Below are 16,183 nucleotides of genomic sequence, written 5' to 3' on the forward strand. Positions count from 1 at the left end.
CAACGCTTTATAAACCCAAGAACACTCATGGCCTTGCTGACAGTGGACATTACGTGGCAGTCAAATTTAAGTTTTGGGTCCAGAAGAACGCCTAAGTCATTAACTGAATATATACGGTCGAGTGGCGTATTTTGAAGAGAGTAACTAACAAAAGTAGGAGTACCTCTATGAAAAGTCATAACGTTGCATTTAAGGCAGTTCAAATTTAAAAGGTTATACTCACACCATCCCTGAAAACAATCAATATCTGACTGTAAGTTGAAACCCGACGCTATATCATTATGTGATAAACAAAGCTTAACATCATCAGCATACATTAGTACACGAGAGTGTGTTATGATAGAGGGAAGATCGTTAATAAACAAAGTAATTGCCGGTCTGCAGTCAGCCACTCGAAAATATAATTCGTTTGACTTTCTGTACGATTTGTCCAAAATCCTAGTCCGATTAAATCCGACAACGGCAATTAAAAATTACTTCGCCATTTTTTTCTTCGATGTTCCTTTTGCTACGTGCGGCCATATTGCCAATTTTTTCCGACTCCTTTTTTTAATTGCATTTGGCCGCTCATCCATACTTACATACACATATACAAAATCGAGAAAAAAATTCCAAGCTTAGAAAAAATTGTGCAAATATAAGCCAAGCGCATACAGTGAGAATTATTAAATTTTTAGTGTTCTGCCAATTCAGGCCCCCAAAACTTTTCAAGATTTTTCTCACTGTATATCCGCAGCCGCTAAAATACTTGCACATATTTTTTCGTTTTTCCAAATACAGTCCACACACAATAAATCGAAAACTTCCACAACAACACATACCCCGCCGGCAATAATTATTTAATAAATTTAAAACCGGCGAAAATTACATATATGCATATATCTACATACATACAAATACCTACTGTTCAGTTGTGACGCCGTGCAAAAAAAGCTCTGTACGGCTGTCATTGTAAGAGGGGCTCTTGGGAGTGATTAAACGACTGAAGTTCAAATATAACATTTTAGCCTTTAATTCTATAGCTTATAATGTGTACACTTCACTCTTCTTCATTAATTAACTTTAACAAAATAATGGGTCGCAATGGACAGCAAAAATAAAAGAAGACAATGTTGTTCCGGTCGCTGAAGCTTGTAGTTCTCACTGCCCTTCTCCCTCGTTCGTCGGGTTGCCAGATCTCCTGACCTTCGTCTTCAGTTGGCAGGGCGATCAGCTGTGCATACGAACCAAGTACCGTGGGACTGAACATGCCGCCCGCCAATGCGAAATCCGCGTGATACATGTGTTGTTCAGGATTCTGGATCTAACTTCCCTTGTACTCGTAGCGGCGAAGACAAAGAGAAAGAGAAATGACATACGGATGCAATTGATTATCAAGGGAGCAATAGCTGGTTCATATTAGCATGAGATCGGCAGGCGACAAAGCTTGGAGATGGAGCGTTTTTGACTGCCTGATTTTGTTTTCAGTGTTACAACTCGAACGAGTGAATCCTCTCCAGGATGGAGACTGGTAATTCTACCGAGCGACCATTGCGATGGAGGCAGTTGATCGTCCTTCATGAGTACTAATTCGTTGATTTTAAAATTCTCCTTTTCCTGACACCATTTTGGGCGAGTTTGAAGATGGGACAGCCAATCTCGGCTCCATTGCGTCCAAAACTGACGGATCAAATTTTGATGAGACAGAAATTGCTCACGGAACGACGAGTTTTTAGGGCGACAATGGGCAGGTGCGAGCAGGGTGTCACCAATGAGAAAATGTGCCGGCGTGAGAGCTTCTAAGTCGTCTGGATCAGCTGTTAGCGGACAAAGTGGCCGAGAGTTTAGGCAAGCTTCAATCCGGATGAGCACCGTTGCGAGTTCCTCATAAGTCTGCTTGTGACTTCCGACAGTCCTCTTCAGGTGATGCTTGACGGACTTGACCCCAGCCTCCCAAAGGCCTCCGAAATTGGGAGAGTATGGCGGAGTGAAATGCCATGTAGGGCACGTAGCGTGGTCGCGATCCGCCTGTTGTGCGCTTGCTAATAACTTATTGGCGCCAACGAAATTTGTTCCGTTGTCGCTATACATATGTTGAACTGGTCCTCGGCGACCCGTAAAACGAGAAAATGCTAGTAGGAAGTGTTCCGACGAGAGTCCGGTAACCGCTTCTAGGTGAACTGCCTTCGTAGCCAAGCAGACGAAAATAGCAATGTATCCTTTGTAAGTACTTGTCCCACGAAGCCGTGCTGCCTGGATTTCGATTGCCCCGGTATAATCGACGCCGGTCGCAACGAATGGGCGGTTTGGTGGGTTGACTCTGTGCACCGGCAGGTCGCCCATCAATTGACTTCCGATGCTAGGTGACGCGCGGAAGCACGTGATGCATTTTCGAAGGATTGTTCGGACGGCTTGTCTTCCATTTGGAATCCAGAACTTGTACCTCGTGTGGGCTAAAGTAAGATGAGCGCCGCCGTGCAGGGTAGCTTGATGGGAGTTCTGAATTACCAGCTCTGTAAAGAAATGACGCTGCGGTAAGATGATTGGATGTTTGCGATCGAAAGAAAGGTTGGAATGTTTGAGACGACCGCGAACGCGTAAGATGCCGTCGTCAAGAAAGGGAGTGAGATTTCTTAGGGTGCTCTTCGGAGGCAGAGGATTTTCTGCGAGGATTGCGCGCATGTCGGACTGAAAGGTTTCTGCTTGTACTATTTTCACGACGCAGCGAAGTGCATTGTCCAGTTCCTCTGGCGACAGCTGACTGTAAGATCTGGTTTTCTTCGATTGAGCGTTGTGACAAAAGCGCAGTATGTATGCTATGACTCTAACGAGTTTGGTGTAAGTTGAAAACCGCTCAATGAGACTAATGTCTACTTGGGTGGTGTGCAAACGAATTTGCAAAGATTTTGCTTCTAGGGACTGCTCATCAAACTTTATGTTCGGTACCTCTGTGTCCGGCCACTCACTGGAGTGTTGCCTCAACCATGATGGTCCGTGCCACCAGAGATCAAAGATGGAGATTTCTGATGGGGATAGTCCTCTCGTGGCGCTGTCTGCTGGATTATCTGCTGTGGGAACATGTCTCCATTGGTTTGAATCGCTGTGGTCCAGAATGTAGACAACGCGATTGGCAACGAACGTTTTCCATCTAGTAACATCTCCTTTGATCCAGTGGAGAACGATAGTGGCGTCCGTCCAGTAGGTAACGGAGATTTTAGCGTTTTTCCAACGATTGTTTGCTACTACCCATTTAGTTAGTTTGGTTGCCAGCACAGCGCCGCATAACTCGGTCCTCGGGATCGTGAGGGGTTTCGTTGGAGAGATTTTGGATTTTGCAGTGATGAGAGTGGTATAGAACGATGAATCCGGTTGGGGTATACGCATGTAAACCGCCGCTGCGTAGGCGTGAGTGGACCCGTCGCAGAAAGCGTGCAACTGGATATCATGGCTAAAGTCTGGCATATACCGTACGCTGCGAGGTATTCGGATTTTGCTGATGTCCTCCAGATTGACACGGAACTTTTTCCATTTGTTAGCGATGGAACTGGGTACTGGGTCGTCCCACCCTAAGTGCTTGCGATCGTTCTCGGAATGGAGGTGTGCCATTGTGACTTCCTTTAGAATTAATTTTGCTGAAATGAGAATAGGGGCAATTAGTCCTAAGGGATCGAAAAGTCTGGCAATGCTCGAAAGAATTTCTCTTTTGGTTGAACCCGTGGGGATGCTCGCTTGCAATTTGTAGGTGAAACAGTCTTGGTTAGGTAACCAATGCATTCCTAAGGTTTTGACTGTATCAGAGTTGTCCCAGCTTCGTGACGTTTGATTGCATCGGTTTGATAAAGGAATGCTGTCTAGAAGCGCTATGTCGTTACTAGACCATTTTCTCAATTCCATATTTGCGGATTTTAGAGCGTTCTGGATTTGTAAACTCTTGTTTTGTGCTGCTGAGATAGTGTGATCACCAGAAAGAATATCGTCGACGTAGATTTCGTGCTTTAAGACCTCTTCCGCCAGTGGATAATTTTCGCGTTCATCCTCTGCAAGTTGACGAACGACTCTAATGGCGGTGAATGGTGCAGAAGCGGTACCGAAAGTTACAGTTGACAGGCAATATTCCTTGATGTTTCCATCCGCCGCCCGCCATAAAATCCGCTGGTATTGCGTGTCGTCCGGATGTACGTCGATGCAGCGGTACATGCGCTGGATGTCGGCGGTGAAAACATGTCGGTACTGTCTCCAATTCAGTAACACTGCAGGGAGATCATTTTGGAGAGTGGGTCCTACGGACAATACATCGTTTAGAGATCGACCGTTTGAGGTCTTTGCCGATGCGTCGAATACAATGCGCTGTTTGGTGGTGAGACTGTCTTCTTTATAGACAACGTGATGAGGAAGAACGCAGGATTCAACCCGACAGAATTTTTTGGAGGTACTGACGGTTGATCTCTCACTAGTGACTGCTGGTGTGATTTGTCCCAATTCAAAATATTCTTCGATTCCCTCCTTGTAGCGAATCCATTTTTCTGGATCCCGTTCATAACGCCGCTCTAATTGAAGAAACCTGTTTAGAGCGACTTGATGCGATTTTCCTAGGGCCATTGTGGAATCGAAATGCCATTTGAAAGGTAGTCTAACCATAAAACTACCGTTTGGTTGACGTGTGTGCGTTTCCTTAAAGAAGGACTCACACCACCGCTCTTCGTCAGATTGAAGTGATCGGCTTGGGACAGATTCTATTTCGCAAAAATTCTTCAAAAGCGATTCCGTGTCTAGCGTGGTTTGATGACAGCGAATATTAAGTGTGTGGATTGATTCCTGGAACTTGCCGAGTATCATCCAACCTAAGTGAGAATTTTGTGCAATAGGTTCGTATGGATTTCCGATTCGGGTTCCCGGAAGGATAAGACCCGCCATGAGGTCGGCTCCGATGATGAGATCTATGCGTTTCGAGCGATAGTATAAAGGATCCGAGAGCTGGAGTCCGTTGATGTGTTTCCAGTTTTGAGGCGAAAACGATTGGTTTGGTAGATGTGAGGTCAGCGAGTTCATAACGTACGCAGAGTCGACATCTAGATTGAACGTTGGGTTTAGCGACGTTCGGATGCAGCAGCTTGCCGTAAAGTTGCACCGTTGACCAGTAGTTTGGCCGACGCCGGCGATCGAAGCGCGGATTCTGCATCGTGGAAGCTGGAGAGCTTGGACGGTATGCTCTGAGACTATTGTAGCTTCTGACCCCTGATCGATGAGGGCAGTTATTGTTGCTTGAGCGCCGCTCTGGGGGTGGCAGACAATAATCCGTGCGGTAGCTAGCAAGATATTCTGTCGCGTTGCATGGGAGGCTGTGGAAGAATAACATTGGAGGTTTAGATTAGCAAGGGGGCTAACTGGTGAGGTGTCGTTGTTCATAATCGAAGCGATATGTGGTTGACTGGATGATACGGTCGGCGAGTAAGGTTGGGGTGCTTGAGTGATGCTTGGCGCCGCGGCCGGATGAAGTAAAGAATGGTGGCGTTGTCCACAGTGGTAGCAATTCTTTACACTTGAACAGCGGGCCAGCATGTGCGATTTGCTCAGGCAGTTGAGGCATAGATTTGACTTACTCACGACCTCCTTACGTTGGTAGCAATCCAAGCTAAGGAATTGCTGACATCGACGAAGGATATGATTACCATTGCAGTGTGGGCAACGAAGCACAGGGGGGCTTGGTTGCGCGTGGTTGTTATGAACCGAGATACGTTTTGTGGGGTGATGATCCAGTGGTGATCCAGATTTGTTGGTACCCGAACAGTTTCTATTTTCAATGGCGTCCAGGGTGATTAACCGGTTGTTGAGAAACTGTTCGAGATCCTTGTACGAGGGAATGTGGGTTTGACTGCCGAGATGATGTTCCCAGGCGGAGTGCGTCTCTTTCGGTAATTTTGCAGTCAAATAATGGGCGAGCCAGTGATCCCCGTTCTGCAACGACGCGTTGATGGTGTTACAGGCGGCTGCGCAGACTGCACTTATCATGGATCGAATATCATCGGGCTTCTACTTGCTTAGGCTTGGCAACTGGTACAACATGTTCATGTGATTGGAGAAGACCACGCGTGGATTGTTATAGCGCTGAATTAGTGTGTCCCATGCTACCGTATAGTTAGCGGCCGTCAAAGGAATTTGACGAATATCGCAATCTCGACCAGCTGGCAGAGATTCCTTGAGGAAATGAAACCGTTGAATATTGTCCAGCCGCTCATTTTGATGAATTAACCGAGTAAAGGCGTCATAATATCCAGGCCAGTCCACACAGTTTCCGCTAAACTTGGGCACTGGCAGTTGTGGCATGTGGACACGTGCGTCGGCAACCGTCGTCACGGCGGTGGGTGCCGAGGCTGAGGACGGCGTCACTGGGAACTTTATTCGTTGGCCTTCAGCTACAAGGCAATAGGTTTCCATGTACAGATCCTCGAAACTGACGGCGATCTTCTTGGCGTGATAGTCCGTTTTGACATATCCCTCGGTGCAGATGATTACTTGATGGGTGGTCTCAAAAGCCGCGTTTAAACTCTCGATCTGCTGCAGGCGCTTCATATAATAACTTTCGGTTTTTCGAGACGCGGCATCCTTCTTATAGTTCTGCTGCAGACGTGTTAGACTTTGGAGACGCTGCTAAGGCCGGATCATCAGCTTCGTGGTCAGACATATTATGAGAATTTTTACCAATTTATTTTGAACCTAGCTAGCTCTGCTTGATAAATAAAAAAAGCACCCGTACTCACGTGATCTTTCCCCTTTTTACTTATGCCTGATGTTACGTAACGTTGAATATAGCGTGAGCGCAGGCTGTACTGTTTTTCGATTCCGCTTTGAGTAGAAGATTTCCCTTGGTTGCGAAATTATAACGGGCCTTCTTGCAGCACCCGTGTGTGTGTGTGTAGAAGGGCTGTCAGGCGACCGGGTGTGTTGGTATTGGTGACTGTGCTCTATCGGTGTGAGAGCACTTGTTGGGGGCACAAACGGAGACGATCGCAATTTGTGTCAGATGGAGTGCTGGGTGTTATGCATTATAACCCACAATTGAAAGATCAAACTGAGATTTTTAAACTTCAAGCAAGAGTCCCCTCATGGGCCACCATGTTCAGCTGTGACGCCGTGCAAAAAAAGCTCTGTACGGCTGTCATTGTAAGAGGGGCTCTTGGGAGTGATTAAACGACTGAAGTTCAAATATAACAGTTTAGCCTTTAATTCTTTAGCTTATAATGTGTACACTTCACTCTTCTTCATTAATTAACTTTAACAAAATAATGGGTCGCAATGGACAGCAAAAATAAAAGAAGACAATGTTGTTCCGGTCGCTGAAGCTTGTAGTTCTCACTGCCCTTCTCCCTCGTTCGTCGGGTTGCCAGATCTCCTGACCTTCGTCTTCAGTTGGCAGGGCGATCAGCTGTGCATACGAACCAAGTACCGTGGGACTGAACACCTACATACATATAATTATCTACATACATACAAATATCTACATATATACACATATCTACATACAGTCACATATAATTTTTAACTCCACCATCCCGTTCCGACTAATTAAAGTTTTCCGTCGGCCATCCGGTCAAAAATAATAAAATAAAAAATTACACCAACCGACGTGAAAATTTTTTGGTCATTGTATTTTATTTACCATCAAACTTTTTAGTATTGTTTTCGGTATTTACTCCGTAAAAATTTATTTTATTTAAACGAGAAAAATACCAGCACTCCACTGCATGCATAGCATCCTCTATGCTTTTTTGGTATATTTTTAGTATTTTTCCCTCGGATTATTAAATTAAATTAAAGCAATACTCCAATATTAAATAGTCAACCGATCGCATCCTCCGGCCAACAAATTTTGGGTTTTTTTCTTCATTCAGAAGTTTAAATAAAGGCGAAAATATTACAATTACTCCACCGGGGACTATATATATGCACATAGTTGGTATTTTCCCCCCTCAATTTATCCAAACGCAAAAAATACCAGCAAAAATATACCAAACTTGATCCCAACCATAATACATATACCAAAAGGGTTAATTATTATAGTATTACTTCTCAACGGGTGATATTCGAACTCCTTACTCACCGTTCCTAATCCGTATCACTGGGCTTAATTCCGCAAAGTAACCAGGTCGGTACTTGCTTCCAATTTCTATTTCTCCGATCCACTACTTTTTCTTGTCGACACCTCGTTCCACTGTTCAACAAGTGAGCCAGGTTTCCTATTTATCCGACATAACGCCTTCCTTACGGAGCGTCACCGGACCTTAGAAGCCATAGACGACGTACGGCCGTCAGGCTCGAGTCAATCTCTGCCAAAAACATCCGCCCCCACTGCAGCGCCTCGAAGAATAAATTCTTACGAGACAAGGGTAGCACCCAAGCCAAAAGGATGTGACCTTTGTAAGAAGGAAAACCATCCTGTCCGCACATGTGCACGGTTCCTCCAGATGACGGTCGACGAGCGTTCGGCATACATAAAGAGGAAGCAGCTGTGTCTAAACTGCTTCGCACGAGGGCATCAGCTGCGTGATTGTGAAAGCACTCATAGTTGCTTTACGTGCCGCGGCCGCCATCACACCTTACTACACAGAGGCAACTCCTCCCAATCGCCTTCGAATCCCGCCCCAAGACCCAGATCAAGACCAAGTACACCAGTTGCCACCGCTTCCCGGTCCACGGACTCTACAGTCCAAAATTACTTCGCGACGGCGTATAGATCCGTCTTGCTGGGCACCGCCATAATTGACATATGTCACCTGGGGTCGAATTTTAAAGCTCGTGCCTTGATAGATTCAGGATCAGAGGCAACCTTTATTTCTGAGCGGCTGTTCAAACTAATTAAGTTGCCTCACCAGGTAATCCGAGCCCAAGTATCAGGCTTAAACCAGACAGTATCCGCTGAATCCAAAAAGCTCTGTCAGTTTACCATCCGTTCTCCGACCAGGCCTGGCTTGCAAATAAACACGACGGCCTATGTTCTTCCTCAATTAGCTGGAAACCTTCCATCTTGTCCGATTCCGCAACAGTTTCTACGGGATCTTCCCGAACTGTCACTAGCGGATCCAAAGTTCTACGAGAGCGCACAGATAGATATTCTGGTCGGAGTCGACATCCTGCCATCCATTATTCTAAGCGGCACCCGGCCGAATATTTGTGGCTCTCTCCTCGGGCAAGAAACCATTTTCGGGTGGATCCTAACAGGACCCGTTCCTGCTCCAAGGGAAAATTAGATTTCCGTTTTTTCCACACGGATCTCCCACACAGTTGACATGTCCCTGGATAGGCTTCTCACCAAATTTTGGGAGGTGGAGGATCTGCCAGTAAAAGTGACAAAATCTTCCGATTTGACATGTGAGGAAAATTTTCTCCAAACGACTACGAGAGACGATAACGGCAGGTATGTCGTAAGTCTTCCGTTTCGTGATCCTCAAAACGTAAAATCCGCCCTCGGTCACTGCAGATCCTCCGCGTTGTCGCAGTTCCTAAGAACCGAGCAACGCCTAAAGAGGGACTGTCAGCTAAAAGCCAAATACGACTCCGTGATTCAAGAATATCTCGACCTCAATCACATGAAAGAAGTCCGTCCTGCCCATAATTCTGCCAGTTATTACCTTCCGCATCATGCCGTCCTCAAGCCGGAAAGTACAACCACTAAGTTACGTGTGGTTTTCAATGCCTCCAACCCTTCAGAGAATGGGGTCAGTTTAAATGATACCCTTCATGCTGGCCCAGTCTTGCAGTCCGATCTAACTATCCAGATCCTGAAGTGGCGATATTTCCGATACGTCTACAGTGCCGTTATCGAGAAAATGTATCGGCAGATATGGGTAGATCCGAAGCATTCCCCGTTCCAGCGCATCTTATTCCGCAACAGCGAGGGGCACATTCGAGATTTCGAAATACAGACGGTAACTTTTGGAGTCAATTGCGCGCCATTCCTGGCCATTCGAGTCCTGCAACAGTTGGCAACTGACGTGCAGCTCAGCCATCCGGTAGCGAGCAACGTCATTCGAAATCATATGTATGTAGACGATGTCCTTTCGGGAGCTGACTCCGCCGAGGACGCTAAGTCCATTGTTCGCGAGCTACAAAGTGCTCTAGATTCCGCGGGGCTTCCATTGAGGAAATGGACCTCCAACAACAAAGAAATATTAGCTCATATCCAAAGCGATCATCTTCTGACAACCGACTTCCTCGAGATCGACACTGAGAGCACAGCCAAAACTCTCGGCGTACGATGAAAGGCGACGTCCGATGAGTTCTTTTTCGTCCCACCAGATTTAGCAACGGAAATCTCCCACACGAAACGCCAAGTCCTTTCCCAAATTGCCAAGCTGTTTGATCCAGCAGGCTGGCTCGCTCCATTTGTTGTGTGTGCCAAAATCTTTATGCAAGAGATTTGGCTTCAGGATCTGGGCTGGGACGATAAACTTCCAGTTGAGCTGTGCCAAAGGTGGAACAGCTATCTCCAGAGCTATTCGGTCCTAGACCAGGTCAGAATACCCAGATGGGTTTTCTTCCGTCCAGAGTTCCGCGTAGAGCATCACGGATTCTGTGACGCCTCGCAAAAGGCATACGGTGCTGCGATCTATGTGCGCTTAGAAGTGGTCCATAAGACGATGGTGCACTTGCTCACGGCCAAGACGCGTGTGGCGCCAGTCAAAACGATGTCCCTTCCCAGGCTGGAGTTATGTGGGGCTCTCCTTTTGTCCGAGATGGCCGAAGCCATCCTTCCTAATATGCCGAGGCTGACCTCAAAATTGCATTGTTGGACCGATTCCACGATTGTGCTAGCATGGTTAGCCAAACCAGCGTGCCATTGGACTACGTTCGTTGCCAACAGGGTGACGAAGATCTAGATAAGAAAGGGGTAATCAGGGCATGCGGCCGCGTAACGGCCTCCGACAGTTTGCGGTATGATGAACGACATCCGATAATCCTGCCGTACGAATGTGCAATCTCGCGGCTTCTGGTCAAATTCACGCATCTCATTACGTTACATGGTGGCAACCAGTTAGTGGTGCGTCTCACTCGGTCCAGATACTGGGTTCCGAGAATAAAGAAATTGGTGAAGGCAGTGGTTAACTCCTGCAAGGTCTGCGTTATTTACAAAAAGAGATTGCAAGTCCAGATGATGGGAAGTTTTTGGAAAGAGCGAGTGTCTTTTTCCCGTCCGTCCACGTACACAGGGATGGACTATGGCCGGCCCGTTTGACATAAAAAATTATACCGGAAGAGCTTGTCTCATTACGAAAGGGTATGTGTTGGTTTTCGTTTGTTTTTCTACAAAGGCCATCCATCTAGAGCCTACATCCGACTTAACGACTGAAAAGTTTCTTGCCGCTTTCGCTCGTTTCGTCTCTAGAAGAGGGTGTCCTCGCCAGGTCCAGTCCGACAATGGAAAGACCTTCGTCGGCGCCTCCACCGCGCTTTCCCGAGACTTCCTGCAAGCCGTTAAGGAGTCTGTGACCGATGCGTATAGTCATCAGCAGCTCACCTGGCAATTCATTCCTCCTGGGGCACCCCATATGGGAGGCCTATGGGAAGCTGGTGTCAAGAGCTTCAAGACCTTGTTTTACAAGTCCACCGCTACACGGAAGTACACCTTTGAAGAGCTGTCCACCCTCCTAGCGAGAACCGAATCTTGTCTGAATTCCAGACCGCTATCTCCCATGTCCGAGGATCCAACTGATCTCTTAGCGTTGACACCAGGGCACTTTCTTGTTGGTGGACCTCTTCTATCCGTAGTGGAACCTGAAGTAAAGGGCGAATCCAAGTCCATTCTGAACCGGTGGCAGCACTTAAAGTCTCTCCATCAACAATTCCGCACTCGATGGAAGGATGGGTACCTTAAGGAGCTCCACAAGCGCAACAAGTGGCAAGTCCCCACAGAAAATCTGCGTGTTGGCGATCTGGTCGTCATTAAGGATGACAATTTGCCCTCAAATGAGTGGCGACTCGGAAGAATAGACTCCGTTTCTCCGGGAGCCGATGGCAATGTCCGCGTAGTCGTCATTCGTACGACACGCGGCATTGTCAAACGTCCAGTGACCAAGGTGGTTCTTCTTCTAAGAGAGCCGCCCAAAACTACCTCGTAACGAGCCGCGTTTCTTACACACCTTAGTCCGTAGCCATTATCCACGTCATTGTTAATCAGCCCTGTTTGTTTTTTCCTTATCCACACTCTAAACAGGAAAATGGCTCCCCGTCCACGTAGCGCTCAGGCTTTGGACAGCAGACGTACTAGAGGTACTCAGTCCTACCGATGCCGAGTCTGCCGCGGAATCCATCCTCTTCGGAAGTGTCAGAGGTTCCTAAAGCTGAGCGCAGAGAAGCGGCTGCGGGCAGTTCTCATTAACAAGTACTGCGCGAACTGTCTCGCACACGAGCACTCCACTGGGAGCTGTCGTAGCGGTGACCGGCGCAGAACGTGAAACCGGAACCATCACACGCGGCTGCACATGCACGACCTTTTTTCCCGGAAAAAGTCCGGCTCCAAGCAAAAGTCCCGCTCCAAGCAACAGCCCGCTTCTCCGCAGCGTTCGCGCCGGCAAGATCCGCCAACTCGCCAAACGCCTGCCCCTCCACCGCGCTCAGCATCCTCGACACCAGCTCCGTCGCTCGCCGCACTTCTCCAGCGACATAGCGTCAATGTCCTCCCGACTGCTGTGGTGATCGTCGAGACCGGAGAGAAGACGTTCGACACCGCCGCACTCATCGATCCGTGCACCCCGACAAGCTCCATCGATGCATCCCTGGCCACCGCGTTTCGTTTGCCGACAACAAACGTGGGCGATGAGAGCATATGCACGGCGACGATTCGTTCGAAGGTCGACGAGGCCATCAAGCTGGAGGTGGTCCTCAAGATCGAGCCGAACGTGCGCATCCGCACCCCCATCCGTGCGCTCACTGAGAGCGTCGTCCAGAAATTTAAGGAGCTACCGCTCGCGGATGAGCGTTTCCACCGGCCAGCCACTATTTCATTGATCCTGGGCGCGGACGTCTACCCGAAGGTGATACAGCCGGGCTTCCACATGGTCGACGAGGGATTGCCAGTAGACAAGAAGACGGTGTTCGGGTGGATCGTCTCCGGCGGCTGTACGCAGGCTTGAGGCGTAGGCGACTGGCCGAAGTTCCGTCTCCTTTATTTTTTGCAAGGGGGGCGGAATGTTCAGGCCCACTGTCCGGCGAATCTGGATCGGCCCCGCTATCCAGCTGCACCGCTCTCCCGCTCTCCTGCGCTGTTCTTAGCTCCCTCCATGAAGTCTCCGCTGCGCTTTGGAGCGCAGAGCGGAGCTTAGACTTAGGCAGTTCGATTCTAGAGTTAAAACTGAATAAACCGCGGTCGTACCCCCGCCTACTTTCCAAGTTAACTTTTGTGCGTACTTCTTTTCGATCAAGGGGCAATACGCGTTCGAGTGGTTTCTCCCCTACATCTTCCGCAACACCAGCAGCAAACCGCACCAGCAGCAAACCGCCGAAGCCCAGCGCAGCAGCCCGCCGACGCCGCCAGTTTCCCGCCGTCGCCTCCCAAGCCATTCCATCAGTGCCACCACGGTACCCCGCTACCCCCCGGCGTACAAAGGGTATTACAGTGGTTCATCGCCAACAACAAGCAATGGAGAACCTGGGCGGAGTTCATAGAAAGCTTCTACACCTATTTTCATAATTTTTACTACAACACGTAATACAATTTATTGTACCAATTTTTACATTGTGGAGGTGCCAAGCAACACACAGAGGCCACAAGATGCCACCCATATCACAGTCCCGCATGAGGCCTGTCGAAAATGTGGTGGGAACGGACACTGGGCTAGAGGGTGTCGAAACCAACGGCTGTTATTCTACTGGATATGCGGCAAGGTGGGTGTCAGGAGCGGATTGCTGCCAACGATCGGAAAATTGCCAGCGATATCAGCCGCAGAGAGGCGAGCGGGGATCGCACAATGCTACCTCTCCAAACTAACGCGCAAGCTAATCGAGGAGGAGCAGCAGTTGTCCGCAGCAGTGATGATTGGTGGGGACAGCTACAAAGCCGCAATCGACACCGGAGCAACAGCAAGCTTCGTTAGCGAAGAAATGGCGGGCAATATTGCTGCTCTCGGAAGGACTACAAGGACGAGACGGCAAGTTAGGTTGGCAGACGGAAGATGCGGCGGAATTAATGCGCAGCTCGAGGTGGAGGTCAAATTCGGCAACAAACAAGTGACCATGAGCCTGTTGATTTTACCAGGAGTAGTGGATTCGTTGGTGGAACCTCCTGAAACAAGTCGGAACCGAGATAAGGTGTGCTTGACACGAGATAATAATACCAACCAGGAGCCGAAACAATGGATGGGTCGAGAAAAAGCTATCGGTAGCAGTCGTTCAACAGGTAAACGATTTGGACGATACTACAGCGTTCCTGGAAAAAGATCTGGCAGACTTCAGCACAATGACGGGAACATCGAATATGGCAGAGCACCAGATCAAAATAAATGATGACAAGCAGAGATACTACCCCAAGAACCCAAAAATTCAAGGGGAAATCAACGCAAGGGTGGACGAGCTTCTCCAAATGGGGTTCATAGAGCATTCAAAGAGCCCATACAGCTCCCCCATCTTGATAGTGAAAAAGAAGACAGGCAAGTGGAGACTGTGTGTCAACTTCAGACAGATCAACGCGAAGTCAGTGAAGGATGCCTACCCAATGCCCCGCATAAACTACATCCTGGATCAACTAAGGGAAGCGCGGTACATCAGCAGTTTGTACCTGAAGGATAGATACTGGCAGATCCCACTGGAAGAAAATAGCAGGCAATACACGGCGTTCACGGTACCAGGCAAAAGCCTATTTCAGTGGAGGGTAATGCCGTGCGGACTTCATTCGGCGTCGGCAACGCTTCAGCGGGTTTTGGACCAAGTAATTGGCCCCGTGATGTCACCTCACGCATTCGCGATGTGTTCCGTCGTCTGAGGGAAGCGAACCTGAGGCTGAATCCAGAAGAATGCCAATTCTTTAATATGGAACTGCTGTACCTGGGACATCGAGTGACCAGCGAGGGAATAGGAACAGATCCGGAAAAAGTAGCCGCCATCGCTGAACTAGAACCGCCATCGACCGTTAAAGAGCTCCGGCAAACCTAGGAGTAGCGTCGTGGTACCGCCGGCTTGTACCAGATTTTTCCAGAATCAACCAACCCCTATATGACCTGCAGCGCAAAGGCAGCAAGTGGGAGTGGACACCAGAGCACCAGAAGGCGTTTGAGGAAGTAGAGGTAAGACTCGTTGCAGACCCGGTGCTAGTATGCCCGGACTTCAGTAGAACGTTGACCCTGCAAACAGACCCCAGTGACTACGGCATCGCAGCAATACTGACCCAGGACACCGAAAAGGGTGAAAGAGTAATCTTCTATTCGAGCCGAACACTGAACGGCGCGAAAAAAACTATTCAACAACGGAGAAGAGTGCTTGGCGATCGTCTGGGCGATCCGATAGCTCAGGCCATGTCTGGAAGGGAACCACTTTAAGGTAGTAACCAACCACCTGGCCCTGAAGTGGCTCAACAGCATCGAAAGCCCTTCAGGAAGGATCACCAAATGGTTCCTGGAGCTACAACAGTACGACTTTGAGATAGCGTACAGAGAGGGTCAGCTATACGTGGTGGCCGACGCATTATCAAGACAACCACTACCAGAGACGCTACGAGGATTAAAAGGGGCATCGGCGACAATAGTTTCCGGAGGGTGCAGCTGGATCAAGGACTTGGGCGAAAAGATAAGGACCCAACCTCAGAAGTACCCGGACTATGTTATGGATGGTGAGACACTGTACAGAAACATACCACACCGAGCAGGCAGTAAAGACGTCGCGTCATGGAAGATGTGCGTCCCAAAGTCGCTACGGGAAACAGTGTTGAGGAAAAACCACGATGCACCATCGGCGGGACACGTAGGAAGCCGGAGGACAATTGCACGGGTGGCAGCCCGATACTACTGGCCAGGCATGCATTGAGATGCCCGAGCCCACGTAAGAAAATGCGAGATTTGAATGCGGTTTAAGCCCAATCAAATGCAGGCGGCCGGGAAGATGTTGACCCAAGTGCCGGAGGAACCATGGGCCACGGTATGTGCAGACTTGGTTGGAGCCCTACCAAGATCTAAGCACGGCAACCAAATGCTGGTCATGATAGACAGGTTTTCGAAATGGA

At 48.6% G+C, this 16,183-nt stretch overlaps 2 protein-coding genes across 2 annotated transcripts; both read right to left on the bottom strand.

Annotated features, from left to right (window-relative positions):
- Positions 1-1,398: 1,398 nt before the first annotated feature.
- Positions 1,399-5,988, bottom strand: LOC139355138 (uncharacterized). The gene has a single exon (XM_070999474.1). It carries the CDS (start codon positions 5,986-5,988, stop codon positions 1,399-1,401), a length of 4,590 nt encoding a protein of 1,529 aa, XP_070855575.1.
- Positions 5,989-6,009: 21 nt separating this feature from the next.
- LOC139355139 (uncharacterized) lies at positions 6,010-13,533 on the bottom strand. Its single transcript, XM_070999475.1, has 2 exons — positions 13,429-13,533; positions 6,010-6,627 (listed from the first exon to the last, which is right to left on the bottom strand). Exons 1-2 carry the CDS (start codon positions 13,531-13,533, stop codon positions 6,010-6,012), a joined length of 723 nt encoding a protein of 240 aa, XP_070855576.1.
- Positions 13,534-16,183: the final 2,650 nt, after the last annotated feature.

This window comes from Drosophila suzukii, unplaced genomic scaffold (genome assembly GCF_043229965.1).
Source record: "Drosophila suzukii unplaced genomic scaffold, CBGP_Dsuzu_IsoJpt1.0 scf_9, whole genome shotgun sequence".
Classification (NCBI taxonomy): domain Eukaryota; kingdom Metazoa; phylum Arthropoda; class Insecta; order Diptera; family Drosophilidae; genus Drosophila; species Drosophila suzukii.